This window comes from Ascidia mentula, chromosome 5 (genome assembly GCF_947561715.1).
Source record: "Ascidia mentula chromosome 5, kaAscMent1.1, whole genome shotgun sequence".
In the NCBI taxonomy this organism is placed as follows: domain Eukaryota; kingdom Metazoa; phylum Chordata; class Ascidiacea; order Phlebobranchia; family Ascidiidae; genus Ascidia; species Ascidia mentula.
In genome coordinates, this window is record NC_138570.1 from 19,974,542 (window position 1) to 19,990,425 (window position 15,884).

Here is a 15,884-nt window from a genome sequence, read left to right on the forward strand (position 1 = left end):
CACGCTTAAGTGATTTTCCAAAACGAACAGCGATTTTATCCTCGCAACCAGAACATTAACTTTTCTAATGCTGATTGCTGACTTGCAATAATTACCTATTTTTTTTGTATACACAAAATAGGCAGATTGAATCAAGGTGATATACATTTTGCATGAACGAGCAATATTCTATATTACAAATATTCGGTTGGAAGCCAACAATTTATTGTAGTAAAGCTACTCGATTTCTACAAAAACTTAAGGTAAATATGCATATGTCTAACTTTGTCAAACATACTTTACTAAGTGCACACGATGCAATTATGAGTAAAAAAATGTTACATCAGTGGAAGAATCTGGGATGTTTACAGTTTTATAAATCTCACAAAACGTGTCACTTCAAAAGGGAATGCAAGAACATAAAAAAACAGCATCGTATCTTTCACATAATACAGGAAGCATACAAATTTCCACAGTGAAATATTTACAAACTACACGAATTTGTCGCGCAACTGCATACAATGTTTTGAACCTGACAAGAAAAGAAAAACAGGAAACTGTTGTTCTAAAATAAGTAAAACAAAGGAACAGAAAAGTTTTATTTGTTTGTAGAAACTTTTCTGTTGGCCGGGGAAATCGAACGTGCTCTCATCGTCCGGTGAGCAGCTCTGAAAAAATCCACATTTCAGTGTTCCTGTATTTTAACGTACACTACGAGGCATTTCCTACCCGTTAACATGTAAGGTGTTTCCCCTCGTTTGCGCTGTTTGAGGTCTTGACGGCGCTAAATAAACAAAGGTTAATATTTTTATGATTGAAATAAACCCCAGAACTTTTGCTGCATGAAAGCTTGTGTCTAAGCTCAGTAGAAATGTACGTTAACACAAATTGTAACGAACTTACTCCTCTTTTCTTTAACAATCGGCAAACCGATGGTCGCCTGTCGTTTAAACTCGGCTACAAACTCATCAGACACTTTTCCATCTTCATCCAAATTGTCTGTAAGAGTGACGTAAAGGCCTTCAGTCGCTCTACATGACGTCATCAACTCTCTGCTCGCCGTTCGGTTGAAAGATAAATATTCTGAAAATGTCATCATAAAGTTTAAACCACGTGGAAATAGATAATTGTCAATGTAATACATAAGGTAATAGGGAAACCAAGTGCATGTTTTCCTAAACAATCTCACGTTATTTTGTCACCCGACAACTCCATAGAAATCATATATAGACAGCCAACCTAATGCCTGGGCAGCAGTTTGTCGAACCAACTGATTCTCCGACTTCACTTTACCAAGAAGTTTCTCCACAGCGCCGCAAGTGACGATGGCTTCAGGAACGCCCGCCCTCGTGTGGGCGAGTGACGCAAGATAATCCGCTGTAATACGTCATCATTACGTCATCTTTCTTTCATGTGAAACTACAAATCACCCAAAAAGTCGAATATATATTTCAACACGTACCTGCCATTGCCACTACGTCATCGTTGACGTCATCGAGGAAGTTGACGAGCGTAATGACGCCTCTAGCGGAAGATTCGACAAGGGAAGTGTTTGTTATGATGCGAGCGAGAACAACCAGCTGTTAAATACACAACTGCTATAACTTAAAACCACTTCCTTCACGCTTTCGTCCCACATAAACCACAAGGTTTAGATTATTGCATGAGGTTTTAATTCATCTCACAAAGCTTTCTCAGATACAAGATATTTCTTTCCAACTTTACCTGAAAAGCTGCGGTAGTTTTAAAAATCGGATCCTTGCACCGAAATAAATCCTCAAACGTTGTGAGGCTCAAACCACCCAAGCGTGAAATCCGTTGTTGTTGTTGGATTCGGTTGAATGCGAACATGGTTAGTGCGGATACTGCTTGTAATTTCACCGCCTTAGAAAGAACAAAACAATTGTTAGTAAAAATTACGTCCAATTCGTTCACATATAAACTTGCACACGCAATTAACTTTATCGCCAATTATTTGTACGTAAATTTCAATAGAAAGTAAATACCCTGGCTTAAAGCAAGCTTCGCAGATTCAACAGGAGTTGTGGGAAACAAGTAGTAGAGGTGGGGATTACCCACCCGGTACTATATATTGAGCATTCTTTATTACATCACAAAGGTTTTACAACAAACCCACCATACTGGGCGAGTTGCAGACTTGCAGAATAATTTCGAATCCGAATTCGTCCAATTCGTTCCGTTTGTCTTCGTTCTCCTGACAACCGCTAACAAGACACGATAAACAAATGGAGAAGATCGACCTTTAGAACAAACATCTTTTGTTTAATCGCGACTCTATGACGTAATTTCTGGCATCGCGTCACCTGCATCTTCTCGTCACGTGACGTTTTCCACACTCTGTTGACCAGCAGCTCAATGGCGCCCTCTTCGGCAATTGTGAGTTGAGAGTTCTAGTTGTTTATGTGGGCTACACCTGGACCGATGTGAAAATAAAGTGAAATAATAATAAACAAATTTATCAAAAACAAACTTTAGGAAATTCACTGATTTTACAAACACAAAATATTGCATTCTGAACGAAAGTTAAAGCTCCCTCTAATGCTTTAGAAAACAAAAAAGCTTCACGCGCAGCCATTGTCGTTATGATAATACCTGAAATGCACGTTACAGAGGTAGGAAAAATTGTCACGTACCAATGCACATCTTGTTGATAGCATCCAGTGTTCCCATGACGACTTTCCGACTGGTTTTCTCCAACCTGAGCAACCGGATGAGCGGAGGGATAGTGTTGTCACGTGACAAACGCGCCTGACTCGATGAACTTTTCCAGCTCCATGCTACCACCGCCTGGCAACCTACAAACGAGTCAATACATTCCAGCCATTGACATCATGAAATCGTTTTGCTAAAATACTCCGCGAAGAATCTTTTTAGCGACAACTTCCACTGATTGGGATCTTGTGTTTCCTGAACTCATTTTGTTTTACCGACATACACTGTTTTATTTTTAATATTATTCGTTTGTTTTATTTCAAATATCAGAAATAAAGCAACTTTTTACCGATCAACTGAAGCGTGTCGGATTTGCTGAGTAACATGTCAATTATTTGACTCGTCCCGATTCTGCGAGCAATTGCTCTCTGCTGCTCAGGGTGGTGACCGGCCAACGACCACAGTGCGCATGCGCCGCGTTCCTTCACCTCATCCGACCAAATCTGTTACGAAAATGACAGTTGATGGAAATCTTTACATTGGGTTGATTAATATTTTTTTTCAAAATGGAAAGGAAAAATCAAAAAATGCCGTAAAAGAGTTCCACTAAAAGTCACAAGGTTTCAATAAAAAAATTCTTTAAACTTGACAAACTTGATTTTTGTAACTTCATTCTCTACTTAATTGAAACAGACGACACAGAGCGGTCGGAGCTTCTTCTAACGACGCCTCGTGTTGGGCTCCCTGGTTCCCTCTAGTAATGCATCCAACAGCAAGCGCAGCTTTCATCTGAGCGGGAATGCAATGACCTCGCAAATATCGCCACCAGCGGCGCTAAGACTCCGATTTGAACAAACTCGTTCTGCGTGAAATCTTCGGTTAACTTTTCAACTTTCTGACATTTAGAAAACAACAAAAAAGACCAATTTAATATTTCCATAAATCTTTTGTAAAAACAACACCGGCCAAACAAAATGATTACTGCAAGCAATATAAACAACGACTTCACTTCTTGACTGAAATTATTCAATTCTTTAACAGGTGCAAAATCCCACAAGTGTGGATCAATATTTAGGTCACAATTCACAACAAGCTTCATCCCCACACCCGTTATACCTGGTTGTCCTGGTTGTCATCGCAAACAGCAGCAATCGCGTCAGCAGTCGCCGTCTGAAGCGAATCGTCCTTCACCGTGAGAAAATCAACCAGGAACCCGGAAGCTCCACACTCCATAATTCTCCGCTGGATGTCGCCCGCACCACTCGTGTCTCCCCGACAGACTGAAGCCAGGGTGTTGATAAACAAAAAAAAAACAAAAAAAAAAACAAAAAAAAAAGCCAGGGTGTTGATGACGTTGACAAGCACATCCACAACCCGGAACAATACAAGCTGGAAAGTTACAATTACCTCAAATCCCATGGGAAGTATACGACGGACGTGAGGCATCGGTTTTAAACTAACTGCAAAATTTAATCAAGAATTCCCCTCCTGTATTTCTGACTCACGTCAACTTGGAGGAGTTCAACTAACGGCCGGATACCACCATGTGCGGCGATGCGTGACGCGTTGTCATCCACGTGGGCGAGATCCGAGAGAACGACAGAAGAACGCGATTGAATCTCGCATCTCTCATCCGTAGATTCCAGATCCTGGTTCTCCGGATCATGATCGTGGGAGGCCATGGGTTTCAACAGAGAAATAAGTGCTGCGAAAAATAGTTCCCGATTGAAAAGAAACAAGTCTGACCAATCGACGGCATATTCAATACATTTTACACTTAACTTAATCAAATGCTGCACGATAAGCATACATTGCACAAATTACATAATTTTTACGCAAAGTTACTGCAGACATGAACAGAAAACGTGATACATAAAATAGCACCGATAAAACCATGAGGGTTTCCGAGTCAGACACACAAGTTCTCTTCCGTGTTCACGTGGTTTTCAAAAATACTGAACTGGTATTCAAGTACGATTTCTATCCCGACAAAAGTGAAATATTAACCACGTGACTTAACACTTACTTGGAATCGCGCCAGCGTTCGCAATCTCAACTCTGACGTCATCCTGTTCCGACATGAGGCAAATAACAGAACAAGCGAGTGATCTTATGGGAGAAGTCGTCTCGTCTTCCAAATCCTTCCCTAAACCTTCAACACAAATGTTCACTGAGTCCTCGACCACAAAGTTCGATGGTTTGGGATTTCTGTAGTTACAACTTGGACTCCAACCCCAAACACACACTCGGTGCATCCGCGTAAAGATTTAACGAAGCTTATTGCGGGAATAAAAACGTTGCAGCGACATCTAGCGGTAAACAACACATGTCTTTTAGTGAGTGCCAGTCAGGTTTAGTGGGTGTTTCGACCATTAGGTTTCATCCCTGCAGCTTTTGGGCCAGTGACGAAACATCCGGGCGAACACCACGCACAGTCGCCGGGATAGCTTTAAATTTAATTTACCCGACGAAAAACATGTGTCCACATTAACCACAGTTAAAAACGAACCAGAATCAAGGGACATGGTTCCTGACTTGGGTCTTTTTCTTGCGCTCCGGAGCAAATTAACAAGAGGAGGAACTGCATCAACCGCCAACAGAGGGCGCCAGTAAGTCGGTGTGCGATGAAGCAGAACCTCGAGGCAACGAAGCGAAGCGTCTTGGCGGGAAACGAATCGGCATTCCAGCATTTCTTAAATAGAGAATTTGTTTTTTGTGAGGTTGCAATAATGTTAGGGAATAATAAATAAATAAATTGTCACATTTTCCACACACAGAGTTTCTGACTTATTCCGAAAATAAACAACATTTACACAAATTTACAACATACAACCGATGAAACCAAAGTTCCTAAAAGAGTCATCCACCCTGTTATTAAATTGGTGAATACATACGCATATACACAAAGCATCGTCAGCGTAATTTCAGTATGTTATTATTACGCAACAATGACGTCACTCACCAACTAATGCTGGCCACACGTTTAAACTTTCCTCGTCATCACCATCCTTCCTCCCCTCCAAACTAATCAAATATTTGATGACGTCAGTGTTGTAACTGGGGGTGCTCTTGTCACGGGACCGTCATTGTTGACGTCACGCGATCGCACGGTGGCGCCAGACTTGATGGGAAATTTGAGACAATCGTGCGCCCCACTTGAGGCAGCAACGAGCAGTGGTGTAGCGTTGTCCCTGTTTCAACAACATTGGTGAAGGCGCTCGACGTTATATTAAGCACAAAAAGCCTGATCGGAATTCATGGCAAGGAGAGTCAGGGTTCGAACCCCGGTGTGGTAAAAGATCAGCAGCTGTTTTTCATTAAATCCCCATTTTCGTGACGTATTTGTTTCATTGATGACGAAATTAGCAGTGGTTGGATACCGGGTTAGTTTAAATAAGTGCATATACACAGGGATGAGTCAGACCTAACCCGAATATCGTACGTGGAATGCGCTCCACTCAGATTGTAACAACATCGCTAGGAATCACACACCTGTTTATATAATAATGTCGCTGTTTCTTTTGAGACCAATTAGATTTGATGACGCAACTCTAGCAATATATGATAAATGTGCGGCAAGTTGAAAGTAAAAATAAACTAGGTTGATATATACTGGTTAGTGCAGTAATTATGGATGTGTGTTAGATCTGCGGATACATGCACGCACTGTTTCAATCTATAAAGGTCTCATCAGTGCAGCTGGTGACTGTGACACTGGCTGGGACAACTTGGATACTGACAGGGACACAGATTTTAATTTCAAGGTGTCTGTGGTGTAAGTGTGCATGGTAGTCTACAAGCTAGCCCAGTGCCACAGTCACACCAAACTGCACTAATGAGACCTTATAGGATGAAATATTGTGTGCACGTGTCCGCATTTCTCATGGATTCTTATGGCTCTTTACTGCTTGTAAGGAAGAAACACATTTAGTGCTTGTTTTGTAGTTTGACTGATTCTGTTTAAAGTCAGAATACTGCACTTCATTATAGATATTTTGATAACCCAACCCCCGTTTTGCCATTGTGAATTATTAAACATATATATAATGTTTTTGTTGCTGCCAGGCATATTGTAACTTAATAATCTGTTCTTCTGGCAAAGATAAAACGTAACTTTATTCACCGACGTTTCGCCTGTTATTCAACAAGGCTTCCTCAAGGTAATGGTACAGTGCAGCACACAACTAACGCCAAAAAACGTGCCAACACGAAAAAGGGGATAACGCTAACACCGCTTGTAAAATCATGTGATGTATAAAAAATGGGCGGGAAAACTACAGTTACAGTAAGTTGTTATAGAGCACCGGGAAGTAAACGCACTGTTCCCTATCATTAACACAGCGATTGTTCTTGTGGATGTGGAGCGCTTCTAGGAAGAGGCGCTTTGTATGGTCCACCTCCTTTTCCAAAACCTTAGCCTTGTCAAAGGCGATCTGATGACCTTTTAAGGCAGCATGCTTGGCTAACGCTGTTTTATTTGCGTCTTTCGACGCAACGTCGCGGCGGTGCTCCTTAATTCTGGTTTTCAAGGCTCTTCCGGTTTCCCCGATGTAGACACCCTCGCACTCTCCACATGGAATTGAATAAACTACTCCTTTTGGTTCCGCTACCTCCATGACAATGGAGGTAGCGGAACCGCTGCGAAAAATAGTTTTGACCCCAAACTTATTGTACCTCACTTTTGCCTTCATTTTAACACATACCGCAGGTTCAAGTATTTTCCCATGGATCATCATGAGATCACAAACAAAATAACATAAATTTGTCTTATCAGACTTACCAGAAGCAGTGTTTCCACAAACTATTTGAGCAGTCGGTTGGGATTTGAGAACTGCAAATAAATCATTAAACGAAGTTGGTCGGATCCATGAAGTTCCACCATTAAATAATTTAAGCCTGGTTGCTTTTAGTTGCACTAACCTGACCTTTTTAAGGTCCTAAGAAACAAAAACTGTTGAACATTTCTTGAGATACAATGTTGTTTAATTCAAGTATTTGTTGGTAACAGAAAAGGAATCAGGAAGTTTGTACATTTTATTGCATGTTGTACCTCAATGTCTGAACATTTTTCCAGCAGTTTTGGGTCAGCATCTGTTGCAGAAGATTTCATTGCATCAAGTATGGGACGATATCCTGTACAACGACAAATGTCTCCATCAAAACTATCTTTGCTCGGTTGGAGTTGGATCTTCTGATAAAAGGCTAAAAAGACGAGAGGGTTACTTTATGGTTTTATTGGCAACTACATATAACCAAGCATATACTGCAATGATTTAATATAATAAGCACAGTTGTGTTTGAAAGGCCAGAAAAACATACTCTGAATAACCCACCACAAATTTTCTGTGTATTCTAATTTATAAGCGAACCTGTACATATTCATGACGAAGCCAGGAGTGCAATAACCACACTGTGAACCATCAAACTCAGCTACACGAGTTTGTATTGCATTGTAGCCATCTCTTCGTGACCCAAGTCCTTCCACAGTTGTTACTCTGCACCCGTCCACTGAAGCAAGCAGGCTGAGGCACTAAATACATTTGTCAATACATAAATTTTTTTTAATGTGCATTTTTATGTCAAACACAGTAAAATTAGTTAATGAATAGAAAGCATCTGCATATCAGTTATGATTAAACAACAAACCAGAACATAGAGTTTAACTTTTAACATTCACCGAGTTTACAGCTTCTATCTTTCCAGGAGTTTTCTCCATGGCAACCACGCAACATCCACATCCACTCCCTCATAACACATCACTTTTGTTCCAGTGAGTCCTGGTTGTGATCGGAGCCATGAGTTCAGGCTCATCATGGGATCCACATCATCAACTGAACAAAGCAAACAGGTTTACAACAACTAATAATTTCTACTTCTATCTTTAACAAACATGTCCACATTTTTTGTGTTATCTGTTGCCAACAACTAAAATTAACTAAATAAAAATGCATTAAAAAGCTAAAAAAAGAAATGCAGAAGATTTTTGCATATAAGCTTCAACAAACCTGTATACAGTTGTCCATTTACATGGAATGATATTGAGGTACTTGTCATTGTACCAAGTATAACCACCTAAAGTGGATGAATAGAAAGTTTTGTCCCACGTATTTAAGAAATTCCTACAAAATCTTGTTGACAAAAAATGCACCATCAGTTTTGTATTAAAATTTATAACCTTTTACAATGGGGTTGAGAGATAAAATATAAAAAAGACAAACCACAGCAATTAATTCATGGATGGATCCCGGATTGGAAAGTTTGTTTTTTTGCGCGGATTTTGTTTTTGGCGATCGTTAATTGTGCAGACGATCGCAACGTTTTTTTCGTATGTTAGTGCATTACAGACAACTATGGAAAACAAGTAGAAGTTACAGAGTTGATCGTAATAATTACAGTGTCAAATAAAAATATAAGTAAAGTGATCGAGAAAGTGGTCAAATATGAAATACTGCCAAATGCAAAAACTGTCTGCAAGAATTTGTCAGAAACAACCAATCTGGGGGCTTACCTATCTAACAACTAATTCTAAAACTGACTACACAAAAACATGATGATAAATCTTGATAATATAAATTTAAATTAACGTGAAAACAAACTTTCGCACGTCAGGTAATACACAAAAGCTTTCACAGCATTGTAATTAAACTCCGCTGGTGAACTCTCTGTGACGCTTAGCTGAAAAGTCATCATTCATTTGTTTTTCTGAGTTTCCATTTTTTCCTAAAAACGTGACTTGGCACTGGACAGATAGGGGATTTCCCAGTTTGTTAAAATAATGACGTCAGTGTTTTTTTGATGATCAGAAAAGGTTGTGCTTCAGGGGCCGTTTTCTGACGCCATAAAAATTTAGGGATTTTTGGAAGACCATAATTTCATCTGTTTTTTTTTTTTCAATTACAATACATTTTCCAAACAGAAATAAAAAAGAATTTTGTGTCCTAAGATTGCGGAACCTTCCCTTAACGCGAAACATAGACTGTACGTTTCAAGTTACGCCTCAACTACTATGCAAAATGTAACGGTTACGACCCACTGAAACTAAACACGCCCAGTCTCCTCGCAACCAGCATTCAGTTGTTAAGTGTGTAGTAGTTTGCTGATTCACTGAAGATTTGTAAGGGTTAGTATTTGTTACTAAGATTGTTTTTTTACTGACTTCGCGAGCAATCGGTAAAGAAAACCTGAAACTCTGGCTTATTGTGAGTTGGGCAGGGGTCTACTTTCATATTGAACTGAGAAAACGTTATGCGGAAACGTTTTGTAGAAAATGTTGATTTTTCGTATTTGTGTTACGCTTCTTAAACCAAACGCTTTCCAAGGTCCTCAGGACGCTGTATTACCGGCTCACCACAAGCCTGTTCCAGCACAATGGTTTTCCAATCAGATTAAATCTTGTTCATAAAACTTTAAAATACAAGCAGGCGAATAACGATCTACAAAGCAGCCTGGCAGTCCTCTTTCAGAGTCTCGCGTTAGTCCCGTTTCTATCTTTTATATCACTCGTGATTGGCCCAATCGTGTCACGTGAGAGAGAGGGAGTTAGCGCTGCTATGTAAAATCAACGTGCGGTGACTGGTGCGTTCGAGACAATTACGTGAATTAAAATATAAATTAACATAAAAACATTTAATTAAGTAGGCGGAAGGTTTAAGAATAAGAGGTGAAAAAACGTGGCGATGAATACGTGAATACGTGATATAATAAAGCGTGAAAACTTGGAAAGAAAACGTCAAACGAGTGATCGCAGGTTCTTTTGCGCTACATTTGTGGAGTTAACTTTTAAGATAACCAGTTATCTGCAGACAGTTGTGCACACGGTTTCGACCTATTGGGTCTCATCAGTGTATTTGATGACTGACGACGGTCTGGTCGACTAACAAGCCACACAGACACTATTTGAGTTGTATGTGGAGGTTAAATATAAACATCACATTTTATGATTATATTTGCGATCAATCAACTTACCAACGTTGGAATTCAAGGATGTAATTCAATGGTTCTCAAACTGTTCGTCGGGACGCCCTGGTGCATTCATTTCAATTTCCAAAAGCGTCGGGTAACTTGAAACCCAGCCTTTCACGATAATCAGTGCGTCACAAGTACTGTGAATATCTCCAAATGCGTCGCACTGCAATATGTTCATTTACTTATTTGTTTCAACACCGAGATTCGAACCCACGACATCCTGGGGACGAATCCCGATCGCTTTTTTTGTTTGTATGACTCGGGTGATTTAACCGAAGTTTTCATTCGATGTGCTCTCCAGCGACACCTATCTAATCAGCCACAGTCATTTCTCATGACGTAACAGCGGTCGGTTTCGCTTTGCAATCAATCGTTTTGATCGCGCAGCGTTAAAATGAGTTGAAAGCGAGAAGTTGGTAAATCATGTGTGACGTCAAGCAAGTAGCCATGGTGGAGACTCATAGTTTTATGTACGGTTGTGTATGCGTACAAATCTGTTGTATTCGAACAAGAATTTGTATGTTAAATCTTATATGTTGCTCACAGCAGTAGTTGATTAAATTATTCCAGCAAGTTTGTTGCTAACGCTGCCAGGCATACTATTTGTAATTAAAAGCTCTTCTGGCAAAAGAAAACTTGTTAGATCGACGTTTCGGTTGTCATACAACAACCTTCATCAGGATAATGAAGTAAAAAAACGCCCACACGGTGATAAATATTCACGCGCGCATAAAGCACAAAAAAGGCAAAAAAGGGCAAAAAAGGCGAAGGAAACAACACAAGCTAGGAAGCGGGGATGGGGGGAAACACCAATAATAGAAAACGCGCGTCAACAGGACGAAACCGAGGTCTAAAGCATAGCGCCTCGAGGTGCGCAAGACCATAACGTTCAACCAGGGGGCATGTCGTGCAGACCGTTTATCAAATTGCGATAAACGGGTGGAAAGAAGGTTTCCCTCTTATCATTAAGTGCGCACCCATGTGCGTTTATATGAACAGACTCGATGAACATCCTCTTGTATCTGTCCTTTTCCCGGTCCAGAATTATTGTGTTCTCAAAATTAACCGTGTGTCCTGTTGCTGCAACATGTTGCGACAATGCCGTCCCTGCCACCTTATTGGGCTTGCCAACATCCCGTTGATGTTCCTTTAGACGTGTTCTTAGGGCGCGACCCGTCTCACCAATGTACACCTTCTCACACCCTCCACATGGAATGCGGTATACTACCCCTCTAGCATCTAGCGTACCACCAGCGCGATCTTTAGGATGCGATACCAAGGAGCGTAGTGTAACCGCAGGACGCTCGTACACCAGGATGGAAAAGTCCTCCAGCAGTCTCTTTAAGGTCTCTGAAAGTCCTGGAAAATATGGGAGAACAACCACACCAGCGGTGGGACTTTTGTTGCACTTAGGCAGGGATGCAGGATTTTGTCGCAGAAAGGAGATTGGGTAACCATTTCTTAAAAGAGCATCCCGCACACTACCCACCTCTTGTTCTCGGGCCTTTTCCTCTGTAACAAGATTGTCCGCTCTGGTGTATAGTGCACGCACTACAGCCCGCTTGTGGGATATAGGGTGCGCTGACCGGAAAGATAGATACCTGTCAGAATGTGTCGGTTTTCGGTAAACACTCGTGCGTAGGGACCCACGGTTTTCCCTTTGAACAGCAACATCTAAAAACGATAAAATCCCACCATGCTCAACCTCCATGGTGAACTTAATGCTCGCTTCGATCGAGTTGAGGTGCTCAAGCAGCGATTCCACGTAGTCGCGATGCACAACCACAAACGTATCGTCCACGTAACGTCGCCACAAGCGTGGGGGACTCAAAAACGTTGACAACGCTCTTTGCTCCACGGACTCCATGACTATGTTGGCGACCACCACTGAAAGCGGAGACCCCATGGCTGTACCAAATATTTGCTTGTAAAATTCACCTTTGAACGACAAATAGGTGGCGTCCAGACAAAGTTGAATGCACTCCACGATCTCCGGTAGTGGCCACGAACAACGTGCCTCCAATGTTTCATCTCTCTGCAGTCTTTCTGCCGCCACTTCCACCGCCAACTTCACCGGTACGTTTGTGAAGAGAGAGACGACATCAAATGATACCATTACCTCTTCGTGGTCCACGCGCAATTCTTTCACCTGTGCCGCAAAATCAATAGAATTCCGGACGGTCTCATCCGTTGCACCCACAAGGGGGGCCAAAATACGGGCCACATGTTTAGCAAGATTATACGTTGGAGATCCTACGAACGACACAATAGGCCTAAGTGGAACCCCAGGTTTATGAATCTTTGGAAGACCATAAAGACACGGCGTCCGCCCATCCGTGCTATGCAACTCGAAAAACTCCCTTATTGATAACACTTGCTTATCCCTGTGTAAGCGTCCAACCATTGCATTAACCTTTCGTTCGACAACGTGACAGGGATCCCTCTTCACTTTGCGGTAGGTCTTTTCGTCAGCCAACATTAACTTAAGCTTGTTCTCGTAATCCGATCTATTCATAACCACCGTCACATTTCCTTTGTCCGCAGGGAGTATTACAATGTCATTATTATGGCGTAACTGCTTGATAGCTGCGAACTCTTCCCTTGACAAATTAGGCTGCGCCCGTTGATGGCTCTTGATGCAGTTAACCACTTTGCTCTGCAACATAGATTTTATGTGGGCCGGCTGGTGCGCAATTCCTTTCTCTACAGACGCTACGATTTGCCTCCAGGGTACACTTGACTGCGCGACGGCGAAGTTCAACCCCAAGGAAAGGACTTCCGATTGTTGGGGCGAAAGCGGGCTACTGGAAAGATTCATTACCCACTTTTTGCTAATGGTTGTGACACCCTGTCGATTCGATCCGTTGTTACACAACTTCAAGCAAGAGGGTGCGCTACGCTTGTCGAAGTTGTGTAACAACGGATCGAATCGACAGGGTGTCACAACCATTAGCAAAAAGTGGGTAATGAATCTTTCCAGTAGCCCGCTTTCGCCCCAACAATCGGAAGTCCTTTCCTTGGGGTTGAACTTCGCCGTCGCGCAGTCAAGTGTACCCTGGAGGCAAATCGTAGCGTCTGTAGAGAAAGGAATTGCGCACCAGCCGGCCCACATAAAATCTATGTTGCAGAGCAAAGTGGTTAACTGCATCAAGAGCCATCAACGGGCGCAGCCTAATTTGTCAAGGGAAGAGTTCGCAGCTATCAAGCAGTTACGCCATAATAATGACATTGTAATACTCCCTGCGGACAAAGGAAATGTGACGGTGGTTATGAATAGATCGGATTACGAGAACAAGCTTAAGTTAATGTTGGCTGACGAAAAGACCTACCGCAAAGTGAAGAGGGATCCCTGTCACGTTGTCGAACGAAAGGTTAATGCAATGGTTGGACGCTTACACAGGGATAAGCAAGTGTTATCAATAAGGGAGTTTTTCGAGTTGCATAGCACGGATGGGCGGACGCCGTGTCTTTATGGTCTTCCAAAGATTCATAAACCTGGGGTTCCACTTAGGCCTATTGTGTCGTTCGTAGGATCTCCAACGTATAATCTTGCTAAACATGTGGCCCGTATTTTGGCCCCCCTTGTGGGTGCAACGGATGAGACCGTCCGGAATTCTATTGATTTTGCGGCACAGGTGAAAGAATTGCGCGTGGACCACGAAGAGGTAATGGTATCATTTGATGTCGTCTCTCTCTTCACAAACGTACCGGTGAAGTTGGCGGTGGAAGTGGCGGCAGAAAGACTGCAGAGAGATGAAACATTGGAGGCACGTTGTTCGTGGCCACTACCGGAGATCGTGGAGTGCATTCAACTTTGTCTGGACGCCACCTATTTGTCGTTCAAAGGTGAATTTTACAAGCAAATATTTGGTACAGCCATGGGGTCTCCGCTTTCAGTGGTGGTCGCCAACATAGTCATGGAGTCCGTGGAGCAAAGAGCGTTGTCAACGTTTTTGAGTCCCCCACGCTTGTGGCGACGTTACGTGGACGATACGTTTGTGGTTGTGCATCGCGACTACGTGAAATCGCTGCTTGAGCACCTCAACTCGATCGAAGCGAGCATTAAGTTCACCATGGAGGTTGAGCATGGTGGGATTTTATCGTTTTTAGATGTTGCTGTTCAAAGGGAAAACCGTGGGTCCCTACGCACGAGTGTTTACCGAAAACCGACACATTCTGACAGGTATCTATCTTTCCGGTCAGCGCACCCTATATCCCACAAGCGGGCTGTAGTGCGTGCACTATACACCAGAGCGGACAATCTTGTTACAGAGGAAAAGGCCCGAGAACAAGAGGTGGGTAGTGTGCGGGATGCTCTTTTAAGAAATGGTTACCCAATCTCCTTTCTGCGACAAAATCCTGCATCCCTGCCTAAGTGCAACAAAAGTCCCACCGCTGGTGTGGTTGTTCTCCCATATTTTCCAGGACTTTCAGAGACCTTAAAGAGACTGCTGGAGGACTTTTCCATCCTGGTGTACGAGCGTCCTGCGGTTACACTACGCTCCTTGGTATCGCATCCTAAAGATCGCGCTGGTGGTACGCTAGATGCTAGAGGGGTAGTATACCGCATTCCATGTGGAGGGTGTGAGAAGGTGTACATTGGTGAGACGGGTCGCGCCCTAAGAACACGTCTAAAGGAACATCAACGGGATGTTGGCAAGCCCAATAAGGTGGCAGGGACGGCATTGTCGCAACATGTTGCAGCAACAGGACACACGGTTAATTTTGAGAACACAATAATTCTGGACCGGGAAAAGGACAGATACAAGAGGATGTTCATCGAGTCTGTTCATATAAACGCACATGGGTGCGCACTTAATGATAAGAGGGAAACCTTCTTTCCACCCGTTTATCGCAATTTGATAAACGGTCTGCACGACATGCCCCCTGGTTGAACGTTATGGTCTTGCGCACCTCGAGGCGCTATGCTTTAGACCTCGGTTTCGTCCTGTTGACGCGCGTTTTCTATTATTGGTGTTTCCCCCCATCCCCGCTTCCTAGCTTGTGTTGTTTCCTTCGCCTTTTTTGCCCTTTTTTGCCTTTTTTGTGCTTTATGCGCGCGTGAATATTTATCACCGTGTGGGCGTTTTTTTACTTCATTATCCTGATGAAGGTTGTTGTATGACAACCGAAACGTCGATCTAACAAGTTTTCTTTTGCCAGAAGAGCTTTTAATTACAAATATTCCAGCAAGTACTTAGTTATTTATAACAACAATTAAAGTTAATTAGCTAATCAAAAACATTGATTTGTTTATCAAGTGTAGT

General features: G+C 42.3%; 3 protein-coding genes and 1 pseudogene across 4 annotated transcripts; 1 reads left to right on the top strand and 3 right to left on the bottom strand.

The window, feature by feature from the left end:
• Nucleotides 1–704: 704 nt before the first annotated feature.
• Nucleotides 705–3,885, bottom strand: LOC145903166 (ankyrin and armadillo repeat-containing protein-like; annotated as a pseudogene).
• A 2,821-nt stretch (nucleotides 3,886–6,706) lies between these two features.
• On the bottom strand, nucleotides 6,707–7,840 carry LOC145903532 (uncharacterized). Of its 2 annotated transcripts, none has more exons than XR_014402658.1 (2): nucleotides 7,703–7,840; nucleotides 6,707–7,483 (listed from the first exon to the last, which is right to left on the bottom strand). XR_014402658.1 is itself a non-coding variant. In XM_082991618.1 (2 exons), the coding sequence occupies exons 1-2, from the start codon at nucleotides 7,760–7,762 to the stop codon at nucleotides 6,933–6,935; spliced, it is 717 nt and encodes a 238-aa protein (XP_082847744.1). In that variant the 5' UTR covers nucleotides 7,763–7,822; the 3' UTR covers nucleotides 6,707–6,932. The 2 variants fall into 2 exon arrangements, 1 of the variants encoding a protein (XP_082847744.1); XM_082991618.1 differs by having other exon boundaries at nucleotides 6,707–7,589; nucleotides 7,703–7,822.
• A 3,666-nt stretch (nucleotides 7,841–11,506) lies between these two features.
• On the bottom strand, nucleotides 11,507–13,435 carry LOC145903167 (uncharacterized). The gene has a single exon (XM_082991239.1). It carries the CDS (start codon nucleotides 13,433–13,435, stop codon nucleotides 11,507–11,509), a length of 1,929 nt encoding a protein of 642 aa, XP_082847365.1.
• A 16-nt stretch (nucleotides 13,436–13,451) lies between these two features.
• Nucleotides 13,452–15,512, top strand: LOC145903168 (uncharacterized). Its single transcript, XM_082991241.1, has one exon. The coding sequence runs from the start codon at nucleotides 13,452–13,454 to the stop codon at nucleotides 15,510–15,512; it is 2,061 nt and encodes a 686-aa protein (XP_082847367.1).
• The last annotated feature ends 372 nt before the right edge of the window (nucleotides 15,513–15,884 follow it).

Excerpts from the sequence above, each read along its gene's own strand:
- LOC145903532 (XM_082991618.1), bottom strand. The coding sequence starts at position 7,762 with ATGAAATCTTCTGCAACAGATGCTGACCCAAAACTGCTGGAAAAATGT. Across the intron at positions 7,590-7,702 it reads AAAAATGTTCAGACATTGAG|GACCTTAAAAAGGTCAGGTT; the intron begins GTACAACATGCA and ends TTTGTTTCTTAG.
- LOC145903167 (XM_082991239.1), bottom strand. The coding sequence starts at position 13,435 with ATGAATCTTTCCAGTAGCCCGCTTTCGCCCCAACAATCGGAAGTCCTT.
- LOC145903168 (XM_082991241.1), top strand. The coding sequence starts at position 13,452 with ATGGTTGTGACACCCTGTCGATTCGATCCGTTGTTACACAACTTCAAG.